This window comes from Zootoca vivipara, chromosome 1, assembly GCF_965207765.1.
Source record: "Zootoca vivipara chromosome 1, rZooViv2.hap1.1, whole genome shotgun sequence".
Taxonomy (NCBI): Eukaryota; Metazoa; Chordata; class Lepidosauria; order Squamata; family Lacertidae; genus Zootoca; species Zootoca vivipara.
Window position 1 is genome coordinate 44,351,285 of NC_142582.1, and position 21,414 is coordinate 44,372,698.

At 44.2% G+C, this 21,414-nt stretch overlaps 1 protein-coding gene across 5 annotated transcripts in view; it reads left to right on the forward strand.

Moving 5' to 3' along the window:
- Positions 1–21,414, forward strand: part of SEMA5B (semaphorin 5B) — a 360,750-nt gene that overhangs the window by 314,866 nt on the left and 24,470 nt on the right. For 4 of the 5 annotated variants that reach the window (XM_035128943.3, XM_035128952.3, XM_088662252.1 and 1 more), the window contains 3 exons: positions 2,511–2,628; positions 15,204–15,385; positions 19,837–19,980. In XM_035128943.3, the coding sequence (XP_034984834.2) occupies positions 2,511–2,628; positions 15,204–15,385; positions 19,837–19,980 (444 nt within the window). The remainder of the gene's footprint in view (positions 1–2,510; positions 2,629–15,203; positions 15,386–19,836; positions 19,981–21,414) is intronic. The other variant, XM_088662258.1, reaches the window with a different exon arrangement.

The following is a 21,414-nucleotide window of genomic DNA, read 5'->3' on the forward strand; positions in this document are numbered from 1 at the left end:
TTTTTGTTTTAAAAGTTTTCCTTCAAGGGAAGCAAAATAAGTATCATTGCATCTCGCCTAGAATCTTTTATTTAAAACAGCCAAGAGAGATGCTGCTATTGTATGCCCATGCCTAAATCACAAGGCAGACGTCCTTCTGCGGAGGAAGAGCAAATTGGAGACTAGTAAATAATAATAAAAACCATTCCTACACCTGGCAGCAGAAAGGAATCTAATGTTTGCTCTGGGGCAAATTGCTTTGGAATCAGTATAGGCTGGTACTGCATCCGACTTCGTTCAGCTATGCTTAAGGGACACGCTTTTTCATTTGTAGCTGATTACCAACTAATGGGATTTCAAAGATTTCTGGATGTGAATACTTCACATCTCATTTCATTTGATTTTGGGGAGGGGTGGGTGTTTCACTTATCATACTGATGTCTTGGCTTGGAATAAATCTCATTTCCCCATTTCCCTTTTTTTGCCTGAATTGGATGTGCCCCCGCCCTCACCTTGGTTTAATGCCACGGGCTTAATTGACTTTGCTAAGGCTTTGGGAAAGGACTGAAGCAGCTTGATTGCATGATTGCAAAGGATCAGCCAAAAAAACATAGTTACAGACCCTTTCAACTGTCCATTTGCATTTGTTTCTCACTTTGGCTACAGGTTACACCCTACTATGTGAAAAGCAGGCTAGCTCTGCCTGTTCAAAACTGGAGGCATCGTTCCAATAAACAGAGAAAGCTGGAAGGGATCAAAGTCATATCCATAGGGAAGGACATCCTTTTGTCTATAGTTGGATGCCTCTCTCTCTCTCTCTCTCTCTCTCTCTCTCTCTCTCTCTCTCACACACACACACACACACACACACACACACACACACTCACTCAGAACAAGCTGCCCTTAGCATTTGGGGAGGGGCAGGAGAATACAGGGCTGGCCCAATACATTTTGCTGCCTGAGGCCAAGGGCATTCCCCACCCCAGGTGAGCATTCTTTGAACAGAAGTCAGCCAAAATCTTACGTAAACACTGACAATGGACAGAATCCAAAGGGCAGCTTTGATGGTGCAGGGCAGACTGTGGGACCCTTGTAGCCCTGTCCTTCAAAGCTATTCTTCCCAGAGTCCACTGCCTGAGACAGCCATCTCACCCTGCCTAATGGTAGGGCAGGCTTTGTGCAAACAAACTGCCACAGGGAGAACTACAGATAAACAACCAGAAGATAAAGCTAGACTGTGACTCTTTGTTCTCTGAACGTATGAGCTAAGTCCCTTCCTTGCCTATTCACAGGAAGTCTAAATAAGGAAAGCCACACAACTTTTCATATGATAATTTAAAAGTGTAGTACTGTTTCTATTTTCATATGGCGTGGTTTAGCCACTTTTGGTTTTGTAAGTGAAAACGTATAATGACCTAAAGGAAAGGCTAAATTAAAGGTAAAGGACCCCTGACCGTTAAGTCCAGTCGCCAACGACTCTGGGGTTGCGGCGCTCATCTCGCTCTATAGGCAGAGGGAGCCGCCGTTTGTCCGCAGACAGCTTCTGGGTCATGTGGCCAGCATAACTAAGCTGCTTCTGGCGAACCAGAGCAGCACATGGAAATGCCGTTTACCTTCCCGCCAGAGTGGTACCTATTTTTCTACTTTCACTTTTTGGAGTGCTTTCAAACTGCTAGGTGGGCAGGAGCTGGGACCGAGGAATGGGACCTCACCCTGTCGCGGGGATTCGAACCACCGACTGGACAAGGGTATATTCGCAAGTGATGCTAAATGTGAATTCTGAATTTCCTGAAGCTACGTCATATAGCAAGTTGCGTTTAGCAGCATGTGTGCTCCGTTACTCACTGTCAGAAGTGATACTTCCAGAGTAGAAAGGTTGCTGACATCACTTTCCTAAATAATTTTGAGTTTGATCTTTGACCCTCACTGTATTTTGAAAGTATTAACAGTTATTTTCCTTTAATGAATCACAGAATGGGACTGCATACGCAAGACTATATGAACATAAAAATGAATACATCCATTGTTGAGCACCACCAAAAAAGACTTCTGAGTAACACTAACCGTGTCTGTTTCAGGTTGGCGGCATGAGATCATGAATAAAAGTGCTGAAATTGTTGTTCTTGTTTTAAACGCCAAAGCTAATAACCTTTAATATTGGCCCACTTGCTCTTTCTGCTTGTCTAGCCCCTACAAGTTGTTTCAGAAAACATTGTCACAGAAGGCTCTTTGTAAGAGAATGGACGAATGCATCATTATTTGCAAGGACAAGTGTTCTTTGACTATATTTGCAAAGCAATTATTTGTCATCTACCGGGCCTTGGAAGAGAGTAAATGGGCTTTTAATCCTTGATTTGTGTGAGTGATATTTTCTTGGGGAGAGAGAGTTGTCATCACCTTGTTATTTTTTCATCATGAACCTTCCTTGCAGAGTTGACAGCTGTCGCACAGAAGCTCTGTACTTGAGTAACTGATTTTTAAAGTTTCCATCTGTGAAATGTCGCTTATCTTTTTTCTCTTCCCATACACAGTGAGTGCCTGGGAGCAAGGGACCCATACTGCGGCTGGGATAGGAAGCAGAAGCGTTGCACAACCATTGAGGACAGCTCCAATATGAGCCTGTGGAGTCAGAATATTACCGAGTGTCCTGTAAGTGGAAGGTTAAACCAGTAATGGATAGATGTATGACAAATGCTATTTGGGGTTGATAAATTTGAACAGTTGCTGCACACCGCAGGATGTGCTGACGGCACATGAGACCACTGCCTTGTGGAAGCTAAACTGGTTTGAATCAGATCAGTGCCAGGCTGGGAGACCTACAGGTTGGGAGGCTTCCTGGAGTTCCATGATAGAAGAAAGGTGAAATATAAACGTAAGAATAAATAAATCTATGAAGTTGTTTCCCACACTGCAGCAGTGAAGTTTGTAAATGTGCGGGTCAGGCAGCTGATGTCTCAATGTGTTCCAAGGGCACACTTTCAAGAGATTTGATGACACAGGTATGGAGGGAAGCTCTGTCGCCTGTCTGATATGCATGGGCATAGGCAGGGGGGCAGGAGGGGGCAGTTGCCCCCCTTAGAAGCAGGGCCGCTGGCCAGCCTGCCCCACTGCCCGCTGCCGTCACCCTTCTCCCTGGCTGGCTGTGGGGCGGGTGGAGGGAAAGCCCCAGAGCTGCGCAAAGCGTTTGGCTGGCTTTCCCTCCACCCGCCCCACAGCCAGCCGGCTAGAAGGGACGTCTCCCTTCTCCCTGGCTAGCTGTGGGGCGGGTGGAGGGAAAGCCAACTTTCCCTCCACCCGCCCCGGCGATCACGGAGGGGGAGGAGGGGATCGGAACAGCCCAATTTCGGGCTGATCCTGGCGCCCCCTCGCCCCTGCCGATCGTGGAGGGGGAGGAGGGGGTCGGAACAGCCTGATTTCGGGCTGATCCTGGTGCCCCCTCGCCCCTGCCGATCGCGGAGGGGGAGGAGGGGGTCGGAGCAGCCCGATTTCGGGCTGTTCCTGGCACCCCCTCACCCCTGAACGACATGGATTTCCTTGCCCCACTGTGGCCCCTCCCCCGTGCCTTGGCCCCGCCCCTTGCCCCCCTAATTTTGATCCTGGCTATGCCCCTGCTGATATGCATGTTTCCCAGGTACAAATATATATGCCACTAGCTGGCCCTGCCACGCGTTGCTGTGGGTTATTTTTGTGATTTCCCCTACCCTGTGCCGATCCATGACGTATCCCTGTGATTCCCCCACTCCTCCCCTCACCCCCCAGCTTATCCCTGTGATTTCCCCCTCATCCCCCTCCCTCATCCCTGTGAATCCCCCAACTTCTGTCCTGATCCATGACCTATTATGCCCCCTCTCCCCCTCACCCCAGCTTATCCCTGTGATTTCTCCCTTCTCCTCCCCCTAACCCCCCCACTTACCCCTGTGATTTCCCTCCTCTACTCCGTCCAACCCCCCTCCCGGGTTATCCCTGTGACCCGTTCATTTTGCACACAATCATTCCCCCAATGTGCGTGTTCTGTAACATTTTGCCCTGTCCCAACCCTGACTCCCCTACCCACGTGTGTTATGTGAAATAACATTTATTCTACCCAAAGGCACGGCCCTGTAAAAGGCCCATATTCAGTTGATGCTATGCTGCGGCCTATTCTGCCCCCCCACATCCTCCCCCCAGGCAGGCCCCTAAATCCACTCAGCCTAGTATGCAAACCTGAGGCGAGATACTGTGGAGAGGGCAGGTTTCATCCCTGTGTCTCCTCCCCACCCTGTTCTGACCCATTGCCTATCCCTGCCCCCTATGCAGCCCCCCCCCCCAGGCAGGCCCCTATCTCTACTTGGCAATGTTGGACCTTATTGCTGCAAAAGGCCTGTTTTTAGTTGGTTGGGCCTTGTTGCTGCAAAAGGCCTGTTTTCAGCTGGTTGAGCCTTGTTGCTGCAAAAGGCCTGTTTTCAGTTGGTTGCTGTGGAATTTTGTGATGCCATCTGGTGTCGCGGCTTTCGAGGCAGCAGCCTTTCTATTGGATGCTGCTGGAGTCTTCAGAGCTTCTGCTGGTGACATCTAATTTGGGCGCCACTTTTTTTGGTGTTTAATCATTATTTTAGGTATGAAAGGTTTGCTTTTTTTTGAAAAACTTTTAAGCCAGATCCCTCACTGATGGGCATGGAACGTTGTGGCCAAATTTGTTATATTACAGTTCAGTGGTTACGGAGAAAGGCTGTGACCTCTGTGCATGCAATGCCTACATTTTTATATACAGTATATAGATGGTGTGGGAGGGGGCAACAAAATCATATTACTATGGTTTGTATGATTTCTTTCTAAACCACTCATCCATATATCATGCTCCCTCTCTTCTGGGAACTGCAGTTGGTGTAAGGCTAAAGGTATGAAAATGGATTGTGGCTGCACACACCCTGTACATTTAAAGTACATTATTTCCCCCAAAGAATCCCATCACTTTGGTTTGTTATGGGTGCTGGGAATTGTAGCTCTGTGAGGGGTGAACTGCAGTTCCCATGATTTTGGGGGGAAAGTGTACTCTGCTTTAAATGTATCTGCAACTGCTGTTTATGCAATGGTAGCAATTTTTGCATGGCAGTCTTGCTCAAGGGTAGCCAAAGTGGTGTCTTTCAGATGTGTTCAACTCCCATCCTTTATCATCATTAGCCAAGCTGGCTGGGGCTGATGGCAGGTGTAGTCCAAAACATCTAGAGCAGGGTCCCCAAACTAAGGCCCGGGGGCCGGATGAGGCCCAATTGCCTTCTAAATCCGGCCCGTGGACGGTTCGGGAATCAGCATGTTTTTACATGAGTAGAATGTGTCCTTTTATTTAAAATGCATCTCTGGGTTATTTGTGGGGCATAGGAATTCGTTCATACTTTTTTTTTTCAAAATATAGTCCGGCCCCCCATAAGGTCTGAGGGACAGTGGACCGGCCCCCTGCTGAAAAAATTTGCTGACCCCTGATCTAGAGGGCACCATATCTGTGGCTTAGTAATTTGAAATTTAGATGAAGTGTTGAGATGGCAAAGCCATTGTGACGAAATGTGTTTGCATGGTTTGTACCTTGAACAAATGCATCCCCCCTTTTAATAATGTTACTTTCTGCCGTGATGCAGCTTAGCATGCTGAGGCAGTATATAGCTAAGGTTGCAGAGGGTTATATCTGCATCATGCCAGTTAGATTTTAAGTTGCAATGCTAGGATGTTTATTCTTCTTATCATTCTTGGTTCCCAAGCTCATTTTTTCCCCTAGAGAGCATTAGTCATTCCTTCAATCCATCCTCTACTTGGCAAGCTTACGTTTTCTTTCCCCCACCCTACCAAAGCTGGTTTTAAGGGATTGCCTGTTTATAACCTTCCTGTGCTGTTCTTGGGATATAGTGCTTCTTGACTGCACATGCTGTTATCTCCTTCAGCTTAATGCCTCTGCCTGTTGATAGGTGTGTGAAGTGTTAATCCTCTGCTTGGAAAATGTCTGGCCTGGCCAAGTGGGGAGCCTTTCAGCTCCTCTCACTATCATTGTTTCAAGGTCTTTGAAAACTGCTGAAAATGGCCCCTCATGACTCCTTTGAGTTTTAGAAATGACACCAGGGATGGGAAGGTTTATGTTTAATATGCAGACAATTTAGAAGTTTAGTTGTTATTGTGCATCCTATCTTGGAGAGAGGAATCCTAGAGATGCATGCTGAAAAAAGTTAACTGCAGCATCACTGGCTCAAGAAATTGTGCTCTTGCCACATCAGGCAGTGAATGATTATAGCTTAGTTCATACGTTTCTCTTCTCTAAATGCGCAACCCTTCCCTACAGTCTGTTTTCACACCTCCCTGATGTGGGGAAATGATGGGTGGTTGTGATTTTGTGTTTTCCTCCAATACCATGGCTACCATCTGGTGCCAGAGGTCAGCTGTGCTGGTGTGAAGGGTAGCAGCCATGTCATTGTACTCATAAGAACATAAAAAGTGCCTTAAAAAACACAAAAAGAATACAGTGGCCAAACCCACAAGCAGGACCTGAGCACAAGAGCAGTCTCCCCTCCCTCCCATGGTTTCCAGCAACTGGTATTCAGAATCATACTGCCTCTGACCATGGAGGCAAAAGCATCATCCCTAGTAGCTATGGATTAACTTATTGGGCCATCACTGCCTCCTGTAGGAGAGAGTTCCATAGCTTACTCTTGCCACGTGGCTTCTTTGTTCAGGAGCTCTGCTGTGCCACCCTGGCCACTATCCTGACCCTGCTTTCCCACACTGCCACTCCACCTGCTTCCTTCTCCTCCCCTGCTACTTTGCTCACTCTGTTCCTTTCCTACTTCACAAGGCTGTAGCAAGGAAGAGCAGGGATCCTTGTATTAAAAAACAAAACAAAACATTCAACTTTATGTTCTGCTCAGTGAAGTGCTGCAGTTTGAGCCACTCCCAACACCCCCAGAACAACACATCCCCTTCATTTCACTACAGTGTGGGAAAAGAAGATGTTTGGTGCACTGGAAGCTCTGCCAGTGCTTCCCTGAGTGCATGCCCAACTGAATGTTGTTGGTTTGCTCAAAGGAAGAAAAAGGAAAATTGCAGTGACTGGCAGACTCAGAATAACCACCCAAGAGCTAACAATACTCCAGTTTCCCACCACACTGTCATCTGCCAGTGACTCTGGGACACCCCAAAGAGTGCAGGGCCCTAGACATGGGCCTCACAGTCTACCAGTCATGGTGCTGTTGTTGTCTTCTTTTGTATGACACTGACTATTTTGATAGGTTATCAAAGTGTGTGGGACTGGATCAAGAGAAAGCTTGTGCCGCAAAGGCAATGTATGAGCCAGGTGTATAATCATGAGTGGCTTTCTAATGTAAGTTGCATATACGGCCTAGGACCCTCGTACCTACGGGACCGCCTCTCCTGGTATGCTGCACAGAGGACCTTACGGTCTGCAAATAAGAACATCTTGGAGGTCCTGGACCTCAAGGAGATTAAGACTGGCCTCGAACAGAGCCAAGGCCTTTTTGGCCGTGGCCTTGACCTGGTGGAATGCTCTCCCACAAGAGACCAGGGCCCTGCAGGATCTGACATCTTTCCGCAGGGCCTGGAAGATGGAGCTGTTCCGCCAGGCCTTTGGTCGGGGTCCAGTCTGACTCCCCCTCTCTCCTTATAAGAATTTGCATGAAAGTGGCCCCCAACTTTTCTCACAGGCTCATATAAGATCAGTACAAACAGGCCGGTGAGCATTTAAGGTCCCCAACCCTAATTTGCGGGTTGCCATCTGATTGGATTTCACTTTGATTCTGATTTGATTTTAGAATGTATTTTAATTGATTGCCTGATTTTATGTTAATTTGTTATATATTTGATGTTAGCCACTCTGAGCACAGTTTTGACCGGGGAGGGTGGGGTATAAATAAAATTGATGATGATGATGATAATGATGAAGAGAAACAGTAGTGCACATCTCTTACAAGCTTGTGCATCAAACATGTCACTAGTGCTATCTTTTTCTTACCTCTTAACAGTGCAGAGGAGGAGTGGGGAACCTGATGACATACTTGTAGAGCAGCGGGGGTGATGGGATGGTTGGTTATTAAAGGCCCTACAGCAGTCATAGTTGTGTGTGTGCGCGATGCAGAAATATAGGCCATAGCATTCATTCCAATTAGGGCCATCTTAATCCAGCTCCCCCGCTTCCCCCTTTACATTGCACATCCTGGGCAGCAGCCGTAAAGACACCTTTAGCAGCCATTAACACACCAACTGGCAGTCTTCATGGATCACTTCAAAGCACATTATGACTTAATTGAACAGTGCTGATGTGCACCGTATGTGGCTATCGCTTTAACCATCAGCAGGTGGCGAATTACTTAATGCTGCTGTAAGGAAGACTGTGGTCAAAGGAAGGGGAAGTCCGGGTGGTAATGCAGCTGCTCAAGTTTGTTATGGTTGTAACTTGGAGGTGTATGCAGGGCACATGGCCGGCCTGACTGTTGTGTAAAGGGAAGCAAAGGGCTGCTGGGTGTAGCATGTGCTCTCCGGTACGGCCTTCCCCTGCAAGACGCCTGTGACTCCAATGCACTTTAGGCTTTCAGCTTGGGTAATGATGTCTCATTTATTACACTTCTTCCCTCCTCTTTCTCCGAAGAACTCAGAGCAGCATATGTGGGGCTCCCAGGTGGTCTCTGTTGTGGCAGTCCGCAGGGCTACACCAATTCAGCTTCAGCAGTCTCTCTGTGTACTGTGCCTTGAGAGCCTTCTCTGGTCATCCACTTAGGTCCTCTGCAAAAGAAGTGAGATGGGACGCTGTGTCACCATCAGAAAACTCACAACATCTACGTGAGTTTTCACTCTTGGTTGTGGTATCAAAAGTTAGCAGCCGCTAACTTTAGGTCAGTGGTTCTCCAGGTGTTAGAAAGGCCTTCCTAGGAGCTTCAGGCTGATACAAAAGAATAGTTTTCTCTTGCCCTTCTACCCCTTCTTCCAGGGCCAAGCTACATGTTATACATTTACTTTGACCTGCCATGTCTTATCTACACTGGGCAAGAATGAAGAGTGGCAAGCTATGCTAGCCCCATCTCCTCCATGCAGTAAAGGGAAGCACCATGCTCCATCACTTGGGCCAAGAATCAGTGGGAAGCTCAATGGTGTAACCTAATCCTTCTGCAAGACATTTACATTTCTGTAATCTGCTGTGGCAGTGAGCCCACTCTCCTCCTATGAGCTGCTTGCCATTAGGTTGAAGGCATGCACTAACTGCCAGGAAAAATAGCCTGTCTGTTGTGTCTTAATGTTACACTTGAGGAGGCTTATAGAGTTGCTGCTGCTGCTGGTTTTTTTTTAATTATACAGATGCACTCTGTCAAAGTCTACTACCTGCTGCTCTAAGGTAACATGGATACAGGAGGATAATGGCAGGATGTAGTATAGTCATCCTCCTATCCACCTCCCCAGCAGGGTTGAGTGAGGGGAGAAAATAAGAGGAACAGATGTGTTAATATTCTTAGTAGCTTGCATTTCTTGCTAGTAGTTCATTATTCAACTAGCTTTTGCTCCAGTCCACCCCCTAACCCTGCCGGCACACAAAATGAAGTTTTTCATATCATGGAGCCCATTGACACCTGGAAGGTGACACCCATGCTTTAGGATATCCAGAAGTAACTTTATCACCCCAATTCTTATATTGGGTTATCTCCCCCCACCCTGCCACTGTATTCTGGAAGCAATCAGGGGCAGGCTTTGGGCTTCTTCTTTTATGGACCATGTGAGATTAAGCCTCCTTAATTCCATGGAGAAAATAAAGTTTTAGCTGTTTCCTTTTCACCACAAATCTGAAAAATGAGGTGCACACAGGGGGTTTCCTCCCCTCTCCGGAAAAGAAGAGTATATTTCCTTGACTCATTTTTCATTTTCCCCTACCATTTTGTGAAGAGAAATAGGATAAAGCAAAGCAATATTTCTGCCTGTAGGGGAAAATGTGTGTATTAGTGCAGCCTCATAAATTCTTTTTATAGGGCCCTTTTGCTGCTACTTCCAATTAGACACTAAGGGAGGGAAGTCATAAGAGGACACTCTTGGGAGTCCAGGATAAAGCTGGCGGTAGTGATGTTGGCTGAAAATATAGGAATGTATATGGGAGGCTTGTTGTAACCATGGGAGCAGCAATACGAAGGTTTTGGACAAGAAGCGTTGAACTTGCAGAGCAAGGGGTGTGTCACCTTTTCAAATAGCTTTTCTAGCGAAAGCACCATATCTCTGAAGTGATACTGTCTTTAATGTTTTTTTTTTAAAAAATAAATTGTTATTCTTGTTTTAGAACCTTTCTCTGTGAGGCAGTCTTCTGAGATCCATTAGGAATTTATGCTTTGAGTGGCATGCAGGAATTGGCTCTTATTCTTCATATAAGACATAGCTGGCTGTGATTAATGGAGGATTCTATTACTTGGATCAAGGCTTCAGAAATTAATTCTATTAAAGATGGTGTTTAAATCTCTCCCCAACTCTTTTTTTAAAAAAACCCTGGTTGGCAATGCATGAACTACAGAGGAGCCACTAAGGAGGGCTGCTTTCTGACTAGATCAGTGCATATTTTCTTAATCAGAATCCTAAACAATTTATTCTAAAGAAATTGCTACAACCCAAAGGGTGGAATTATAATCCATATGTTGTTCAAGGCGGTGGTGGTGGTGGTGGGTAATAAATAAATAGGGTTTTCGCATGTAAAATTGATTTGTTTTGAAATTTTCCATGTTTGTTTAATTAAAATGTGGTTGCTTTCTCTATGCCAGCTACAATCCAATAATTGTTTCTCACATTCCCTGGTATTTTTATTTTTCCTTTCTGTGCTTCTTAATTAAAGCACTACACCAAATTATGTCCTTGATTTCTGAGCAAAGTACATGAGAACAGCTCTGCTGGATCAGAGGTTCTGTGCAGGCTGCAACACTCTGTTCCGAGCAGCATCCGGCATAAAGCAAAACTTCCTTTAAAAAACCCCCCAAAAAACCCCACAAGCATCTTGTCTAAAAAAAAAAGCTAAGAAGTTTTTTTGATTTATTTTAATTAAAGCGAACACACATGGACTTAGAGTTACATCTTTATCCGTGCCCCGCTTCTTATCTTAAATAATAATAATAATAATAATAATAATAATAATAATAATAATAATATATTATTTATACCCCACCCATCTGACTGGGTTTCCCCAGCCACTCTGGGCGGCTTCCAACCGAGTATTAAAAACAGTACCGCATCAAACATAAAAAACTTCCCTAAACAGGGCCGCCTTCAGTTGTCTTCTGAAAGTAGAATAGTTACTTATTGCCTTGACATCTGCTGGGAGGGCGTTCCACAGGGCGGGTGCCACTACCGAGAAGGCCCTCTGTCTGGTTAAATCTTAAAGCAAATAAAGCCAAAAATATTTCAAAGTAGCTTGGTATCTTTATAAAAGCTTTCATTTTCCTGATCCGGATTCGCTTTACACTCATTGGTGCAGATCTTGTGCATGAGCACAGTTCCCTGTTCACATAAGTGGAGAATGCTTAGGAGGCTGAATGATCAGAGCTAGACTTTTGAGAATGCAAGTAAACTCTTTGCAGATGGGAAAAACATGTGAGCGCAATCGAGATTCGAATAGCCATAGCTAAGTGACTGATTATCTGCTTAGCAAGCGGAAGGTCCCAGGTTCAATGCTCAGCATCTCCAGGAAGGGCTGGGAGCAAACTTTGCCTGAAGCCCCGAACAGCTACTGCTAGTTGGGAGTAGACAATACCCAGCTTGATGGACCTGGTGGTCTGACTCCTGTGTTCTCTTCTGTCCCACAATCCACCCTATTCCATGAATTCCAGCCCTCTGTCTCTTCTCTCCTTGCTAAAACAGATTGCTGAATTTAGGAAAAATTGAAAACATGGTGTAAATATATAATAATGTGCACAAGTAACTTATTTGCCTTGTCACAAATAAGTTGATTGGAGTTGTGCTATAGCTTTGTCTACCTGGTCGCATGACAGGATTGGTTCAAGTACTTCTAATAGTGCCAATAAATAGTATCCTACAAAGCCCCCTGCTGTAATATTTTGAGTGGCTTTCTCACATATGTGCTCATATATCAATGACTCCGGAGCACCACTTTGGTGTTTGAGATTTATGTGCCCCTAATTTACATTTGACGGTTCTTGATCCAATAAATCAGGCATAGGCAAACTCGGCCCCCCAGATGTTTTGGGATTACAACTCCCATCATCCCTGACAACTGGTCCTGTGAGCTTGGGATGATGGGAGTTGTAGTCCCAAAACATCTGGAGGGCCAAGTTTGCTAAATGATATACAGGCAAAATCCTGCTTCCATGCATGGATCTCCTTCTCTTGTTTGTGGTGACAGGCTCATTGGTTGCTGTCTGCCTCAAGGAAGCAGCTGGGTCACCTTCCTTGCCCAAATAGCCTTCCAAGACAAATAGCACTTTGTTTCTTCAAAAGGTCATGTTCATACACCACCACAGGTGCATGCCACAGCACTTTGTGTGTGTGTGTGTGTGTGTGTGCGCGCGCGCGCAAGCAAATGATAGTGGTGAAATTGGCAAGGCTTCCTACGCTTTCCCAGAAAATAAGACATACCCATAAAATAAGTCGTAACAGGATTTCTAAACATTTGCGCAATATAAGCCATACCCCCAAAATAAGATATAGTGATAGGTGCAGTTCTGGAGGGCGCCAAGGAAGAGGCGAGGCTGGACACGTAATAAAAATAAGACATTCCCTGAAAATAAGCCATAGTGTGTCTTCTTGAGGAAAAATAAATATAAGATAGTGTCTTATTTTCGGGAAAACACAGTAGAAGCCCTGTCAGTTTCTCTTGATTGCAGAAAAGGTGTGATGTGCACAGGTTGTCATACGTTTATCACTATAGATTTCAAAGGCCAGTAAATAAGCTTTTCTTTAAAACACTACTGCTACTGCTACTGCTACCTGTGCATTGATCACCGCTTCAAATCCAAGAAATGAAAGCTGGAAAAAATAGCAGAAGGTATGGAATGATTCCATAACCAGAAGAGTAAATTGGACCTGGTAAAATCTGGTGAAAAATCCCAAACACAGGAAAATCAGAAGCTTCTCTACACATGAAAGATCACAAGTTTAGAAGTGGGCTGAATTACACAGGACACTTCTCCATTACTTTATTAATTCTGACCTGCTTATTTTCTGAGAACAAAAAGAAGAGCCCTTCTGGTTCAGACCAAGGGTTCAATTAGTCCAGAATCTTGCTTCCCACAGTGGCCAGCATGATGGTTGTTGAAAACCCCACAAGCAGAGTCTGAAAGTAATTGCCCTCCTCATCTGATCTCCTAGGAACTGCTGCCTCCGAAACTGGATGTAGCATATTGTAACTGTGAGTAAGACCTTTGCTCTGTGAATTTGCTAAAAAAATCCCCTCTTAATAATGCAGCCTTTAAGTGGGCAACCACCACCATCTCCCATTAATTACAGGAAGGACAAGTTAGCTGAGATGGGAGAGTTAGGGTGCAATAAGGCTTTCCCTCCTAGCATCCTCCTCTGTGCCAGAGAAGAAGAAGAAGAAAATTATGTGCTTCTTCAGCATTTAATCATGTCATGTTTCTGCTATTAATCTTGCCCAGTTTGTCTTCATCTTGCTTAAATATGTGATGTTCCTAACTAAGCCAAGTAGTCCAGCTGAGCATTATCCAGAGCGGAGAAATCTCAGCACAAGACTCCCCCATGGTGCTTATTGTTTGTGTACTGCTGAATTAGAGTGTGGTGAAAACAAAGCTTTGCAACAGATGTTTAAAGTCCTCAGACTACAGTGTGATGAGCATAACGACAAACCTAAATTACTTCCATGTCAGTTCTCATAGTCTTGAGATGGGGTGGGGGTGGGGTGGCTGCTTATAGGAAGAGCCAAGGGAGTGCTTAACTGTGCCAGAAAGAGAGAGGAGCGGAGAAGTTGGAGATAGAAACTTATGATTTGTAAACCTAAATGCCTTACTATTTTTTTTGGAGTAGCCTTGGGTAAGAGATAAAGTGTTTTGATTCTCTTGAGAGATGGAGAAAGTGCCTCTACAAAAAGAAACACGTACAGGTGACGAGCTGGTCTGTGGGCAAGTGCCCCTCTAGCTTTCCCCTGAGAGGTAAAAACAGGGGTCAGCAACCTTTTTCAGCTGTGGGCCAGTCCACCGTCCCCCAAACCATGTGGGGGGCTGGACTATATTTGGGGGGGGGGGGAATGAACGGATTCCTATGCCCCACAAATAACCCAGAGATGCATTTTAAATAAAAGGACACATTCTACTCATGTAAAAACACGCTGATTCCCAGACCGTCTGTGGGCTGGATTGAGAAGGCGATTGCGCCGCATCCGGCCCCCGGGCCTTAGGTTGCCTACCCCTGGGTAAAAGCTTCTGCTAAGAGGAATGTGTGGAACTCTAAAACCAAATCCTTTTTACCTTCTGTACCTGTGACGTTATATTGTGTGCACACAGGGTGCACTGTGGGAGTAGCGGAAGTTATCTAGCACAGATGAAGCACTTTGGTACAACACACATGTAGCGCTGTGGTCAAAATGATGCTGACTTGAAATGTGGAAGCCACAAACTGAAATGGTTGCTGCTGCTTTTTAAATTTCAGCTGAAATTAAGAGTTCAGAAGCAGACCTTAAGAACTTGTGCTGCTCATTTAAGTGTTCTATTCTCATTGGATATTTATTTACTTATATCTAGGGTACTGCACACACAGTGACTATGTAGTGAACTTGGTTGGCCTAAGAAATTTTGCTGCCTCAGGCAGGGGACAAAATAGTACCCTCTCCATTTAACATGCAGAATCTGATTGAATGAATGAGTTGAATATTACTTTCAGTTTGGCAACAGGACTGCATTCTCTGCTACACCTGAGGGTGGTGGGCTAGTTTAGGGATGTACAGAGCAGGACACAAAGCACACACAACTCTGTCCCTTGTTCCACCTTACAGCCCATCCCTCAGCATCTCCTGCCTGAGGCAATAGCCTTCCCCTGTTTAATGGTAGGGCTGGCCCTGGTAGTGAGGGCTCATTCCTTAGTTTATGTTTTGCTAAATATGAGTATCTGCCTGTAGTATGCAGCATGGAATTGTGAGGAAGTTTTTTTCTAGAGAGGGGTAGGAAAGATTCTCAGACATCTCTTTGCCTCTACTGCAACTTTGCCCTCATGGGCAACTTAAAACGCACAGACTCACCATGATGACTTCTCTTTACTTAAATTAGGTGAAAAATCTGATGGTGGATGGCCAGTTGGGGGCCTGGTCCCCATGGCAACCGTGTGAACACTCAGATGGTGACAGCACAGGCTCCTGCATGTGCAGATCGCGGTCGTGTAACAGCCCTCGGCCTCAGTGTGGTGGACGTGACTGTGAAGGAGCCAGAATAGAGATTGCAAATTGCTCAAGGTACCTGAACGTCTTTTATGTCTTGTATATGCAAGAAGGGTGAAAAGTTATTCCTTTCATCTGTCTACTGACTGTTATTGCCTCTTTCTTGGTCAATCTCATCTATAGAGCACAAAAGTAACTTAAAACGAAGAAGCGGGGGTTACAGGAAAAGAAGCAATGTTGTTACAACTTTAATATTCTGCTATATAGTTGATAGGGCACTAGGAGACCCGAGTTCAAATCCCCACACAGGGATGAAACTCACTGGGATAGTTGAGGTCACTATTTATCAACCTTGTCTACCTCTTAGGGTTGCTGTGAGGATAAAAGAGGGAAGCCAAGTATACTGCCCTCATGTCATTGGAGAAAGGACACGGATAGAAGCATAATAAAAATAAATATTGTGTCACTGGAGGGATTTATCAAATACCAAGTGAGTTTACTAGGAAACCTGACACTGTGAAATTATTGGCAAAGAAATCATTTTCAAGGTCTCACTTATAGATTGGGGTAATTAATCTGGAATAAATGCCACCCTTGGTTCTCCCCCATTACACCCCACCCCCATTACGAGTCTGAATTCTAGAATCACCACTTTATACTACAAGGGTTCTTCCAAGTCAGTTGTGATAGCAGTGATCAGAACAGGAATTGTCACAGAACATACCTGGCTTGTGGGCATTTGCTAGCATATTCATTATGTACCTCACACAAAGTGTTACAGATAAACCAGTCATGGGGAGCAGCAGTCCTCCCCATGTTGGTGGACTGCCACACTCACCAGCCCTCACATTGGTCAGGTTACCTTGGGCTGATGGGAGCTGGAGTCCCAACATCTTATGAAGGGCCACAGATTCCCCAGTGCGGATATAAACATTATAAAAGGATAGTTAATGCAAGAGAGTTGCATTAACTTCATTAAAGTAATACATCACATTGCCTGCGGTACAACTAAATTATAAAAACATAATTGTTACACTTTGCATTTTCTGATAGTTCCCTCTTAACAGATGGCATCATGGGAGTCCTAACACTGTTTAAATACTGAAGCAAGTGAAAGGAATATAAACAATCTTTTAAAAAAATGAATGGCTGATCATTTAAAGCTTGGCTTAAATAAATAAATAAATAAATGGTGGTGGTGATGATGATGATGATAAAGTGGTCCTTTATTATTATCATTACTAATACTATATTTGTACCCTGCCCATCTGACTGGGTTGCCCCAGCCACTCTGGGCAGCTTCAGCCTTTTCTGATATTGTGTAGCTCAGCGTTTCTCAACCGCTGTTCCACAGCACACTAGTGTGCCGCGAGACGCTGGCTGGTGTGCCGCGACGTGCGGCGACGAGAAGGGCGATTTGCATTGTCACGTGCCTGGCGGCCACCAATAACCAACACTGACCCGCCGGAAAGGAAGCCGGCTGGGTCACGACGCGGGGCGAGCGCAGCTCTCAACAGCCACCACCACGGGAGGGTGGTTTTAGACAAACTTAAAGAAGCTGGCTGGATGAGCTCAACCTGAAACTTGCTGAGCAAAGGATTGTGCTGGCAGAGAAATCAGCGGCTTGTGAAGCCTTATTACAGGAGATTGCAACCAACACAGCAATTGGCAAGTGTTTCTTACAGTCATAATTATATAGTCAATATAGGGCGGCACAGAGTTAAATTTTTTAACTTTTTTAATGGTGGTGTGCCTCATGATTTTTTTCATGGAACAAGTGTGCCTTGGCCCAAAAAAGGTTGAGAAACACTGGTGTAGCTTGCTGTGTACAACCGGCAGCCCTTTTGTTTGCTGTGGATCACTGAGAGCTAGCTTTTGCATCTGTTGTGCTCCCTGAATCAATGTCATCATTACCACATTGCATGTGTGTTTTTCTCCCACTTTCACAGTCCCCATCACATATCTTTATTGAACATTTTGCATTCATATCCATTTTAGATATAGGAAAAACTATTTTGGGGAGATCTAACACATGCACACACACTGTAAGCTGTAGGGATGCCATTGTACAATTTGACCATCTTATCTGTCACACCTGGCGGGATTTAGTCTGTCTTTTTTCTTCAGGCTTGTGTAGACACTTCTGTGTAGCAACTACTATCTGTGGTTGCTGACCACGGATGTCGCTGTGGTCTAAACCACTGAGCCTCTTAGGCTTGCCGATCGGAAGGTCGGCGGTTCGAATCTGTGTGACGGGGTGAGCTCCTGTTGCTCTCTCCCAGCTTCTGCCAACCTAGCAATTTGAAAGCATACCAGTGCAAGCATGTGGGCCTTTGTGAATAAATCTTCGTTTACATTTTCTGTGCTCTTGATCAGCCATTCTTACAGCTGGTAGAATTCTACCATGTGGAGCATCCTCTAGCCTGCAAGAGACATAAGGCAGCTGATGCAATCATTTAATCATTGCCAACAACATGATCTCTAAAAGTGTGGGATACCACAAGATTGGCCTGTAGGAAGTGGATGAGAAATGCATTCAGTGTTAAAATTCAGTGACTGTTAAGAAATACAGCCATATGATCATCTTACACTCATTGTAGGTCTAGTATTTCAATTTTAACTGTCTTCGTATGGCATTGTGAGGCTTTCATTACAATGTTTAAAGAAGAGTTTTAGTTATGAGATCTAAGATTGCAGATGCCACAGTGCTGATGAAAACCTTGAAGATTGTCTACACTTTGAATATAAATTGAGACTTCCTCCTTTAAAAATCTTAATCTTCAAAACAAAATATGTGCATATACAGTAGAACTTCATTTATCCAAATGACATGGCAACTATCCAAAACATTTGGCTAATCAAATGTTTTGCTGTATGGATGGATGATTTTAAAAGGGTTTAAAACTACACACAAAACATGGAATGGTTTTAGAAATATATTAGTTGAGTTTTGCATACTGGTGGTTTTGATTTCTGTGGCTTCCCCCTACCCACTTTCAGGGGTGTGATAGAAAGTACTTATTCATTTATTGTAATCACATATTTTAAGTTTTGGGTACCATGTCTTTCTTAGATGGTCAAGGAAACAATAGGCAAAACATGGGTTATATCAGTGCTTGTATGGAAGTCCTTTTTTATTTCCTCACCTTCTTATGAAAGAAAAGAGAACAGTGCCAAGAGAATGGGAGAGTTGATAACGGACTTGAAAACCGTGAAGGCTACGCAGGTTTTAATTTAAGCTTCCTGCTGCAGCTGGTGCCTTGCCAGGTACCCACTGGTTGCCAAACACTTTTTATTAATTCAGTCTTGGAAAATCAACACATCTGTTCACCAGCTCAACTTTCAGGACCACAAGAAACAGGACAGTATGTGATACGGACTTGAGAATGAACTGTAGAAAATAGTTGCTCTATCACTTGGTCAGGGCCACTGAGGTGAAAAGCATTTCTATGGAAAGACACATACCTACTCTAGGAAAGAAGAATATGTTCCAATCATTTTCAGAATAATTGACCACCACAGTACCTGTCTTTCCTTTATTAAATGGGCCTGAGATTAACACATCATTTGGGAATCTAGGGTTCTGTGAGCTAAAACACAAATGTAAAATGAGGAGAAATTTGAACAAGTATTGGGCAAGGAGAACACCTGAAATTGGAGGAAAGTTTCTTGAGAAATAGCACCTCAAAGATGGTTTAGCAGTCTGTTTTGTCATATTCCAGGTCCACCAATAGAATGCTCTATTAATCCTAAGAGTAATCTTCAAATGTCCATAAAAATAAATTGTCTTGTTTTTATACTTAAGGAAATACTGAGGTTTTAAACTGTTGTGTTTTTTTATTTTATTCTATGCAATTATGTCTGTTTTTTAGTTTTTCATTGTTGTTTTTTAAAAATGTAATGCATTCTGAGTCTTTAGAATACAATAAATAAATGATTCAGTGCTTATAAAGCTTTATTATGTGTGGCAAATACTGCTTCTGAAGATGCCTAAGTGAGGTCAGGGCATATTTCATCTCTTATGCCCAACCCTTTGTAATTCTTCCAGCATCCCACATATTTGCTTCTGCAGGTTTCCAGCATCCCACATATTTGCTTCTGCAGGTTTTTCTGCAACACCGTGACATCTTTTTTTAAAAAAAGGTTTCATAAGGAACTCAAGAAATGATACAAAACTTTGCAAATTTATGAGTAATGGAGGGTATAAAAATGAAACCCTCTCCTGCCCTTATTATGTTTAGCATAGGCTTAAATCTGTTCAACATGAAATTGCCATGGATTTTGTTTGCTCAAATTTAAAAGTTGGGGAAGACTAAAAAAAAAGCACATGCAGAATTCTAACCCTAATCTCTGTCTGTTTCTTGGGCTAACCTCTATTGAAGCGTGCTTCGTAGTGCTAGTCAGTCTCTGCAACCTGTTGGTACTCCAGAGCCAGCAGTGTTAAACTTAGCATTAAAGTTGAAAAAAATAATAATTAACCCAGATACCATGTTTTATCTTTCTTCCTTCCCCCTCCCCTCTGTCAGGAATGGAGCTTGGACACCATGGTCGTCCTGGGCCCCCTGCAGCACTTCCTGTGGGATTGGCTTTCAGGTCCGTCAGAGGTCGTGCAGCAACCCTGCTCCGCGATACGGAGGCAGGGTCTGTGTCGGACAAAGCAGAGAGGAGCGGTGAGAGTCGTTCCCCATCCCTAAACTTCTATGAGACTATTTTTTTTTGGCTCAGAGCTCTTGTGTTTTCTTTTGAAGGATTCATTACACCACATGGATTAGGGACCCATCCCAGATGTCTTCTCCCATATGAACTTGCCCACTCACTGAGATTATCGCCTGAGACCTCTGCTCCTGGTGCCCCTACCTGTAGAGGTTAGGCAGGTGGCAACTGGGGATAGGGTCTTGCCCTGATTGTGGAACACTTCCCCAGAAACACTTGTTTGGCACCCATTCTTTAATCTTTCAGGGAACAAGAAAATAATATCCCCCCCCCAGCCTTTTGTGAATGAGATTGTGATTTATTGTATTCTTCTACTTCTGCTGCTGTTAGTCTTCACTATTTCATTTACATTATGTGTGTTTTAGGTTCATCATTGTCATATTGTGTTTTTATATTGATCTCATAATTATTCCTTTTTGCCTATAAAGCTGCCTTACAGACCTTTTAAATAAATATAAATATGTTACTGTATTGCACACCCATATGTCAAAAATAATAGTTTGAAACAAGGCCCATAACTTAAAGAAAGTATGCCATTGTTAAGCTGTTGAGGTTGCTAAACCTGAATTTTTCAATGAAGTATGCTATGGTGCTACATAATATTGCCGCTTGCTATTCAGAATGGGAGCTGTTAGCCAGTCTTAGAGCTCTTCTGCTGAAGGATGAGATAAAAATTTGCTCAAGAAGTGAAATAAGAGCATAAGGATGCTCTAGCCATAACACATGCTATGCTATGAATAGAGAAAGAAAATAGTATGCATATTTAAAAGGAGAACTGCACATATGCTACATTTTCATAGGAGAGTTAATAGTTTTTAGATGGCATGCCACTCCCCCCACCAGCAAACTAAAATAGTCAGTGCTAACAGAAGTGGAGAAGTTGTTAAACAGGGTAAGAAGGGGAGAGCCAGCTTATTTTGTAGCTGGACTTGCTAAAAATTGAGGTTTGATCTGGCTCCCCAAGCTAATTTTTATCACGCCCCCAAGTCCCCACTAATTTTGGTGGTGGCAAAAAAGCAAAGAAAAAGGACAGGGACCCAGCACTGAAATGGGGACGGGAATACAAGTGTTCCCTCCCCCAGACATCAAATTGATGAGCAGGAAGGCAGAGGTAACTCCCTCTTCTTAGCTGACCTGCATATATTAGCTGAGGGGAAGCTTTTTGCCTTAGTGTGTCTGTGAGGATGTGAGAGTGTGGAGTGGCCACACACACCATTGTTTTGCAGCCCTTGGAGGTTTGGCCATTGATGAATGTGTCTCTTAGGCCAAAATAAAAACAAAAACATATTGTTAGTACCCCAGCTAAAGTTCCAGACAAAAACCTGCTCAGGAATTGCAAATGCAAAAGACACTTCGTTTAATTAGTCTGAGCTCTGTATATCTTCATGTTT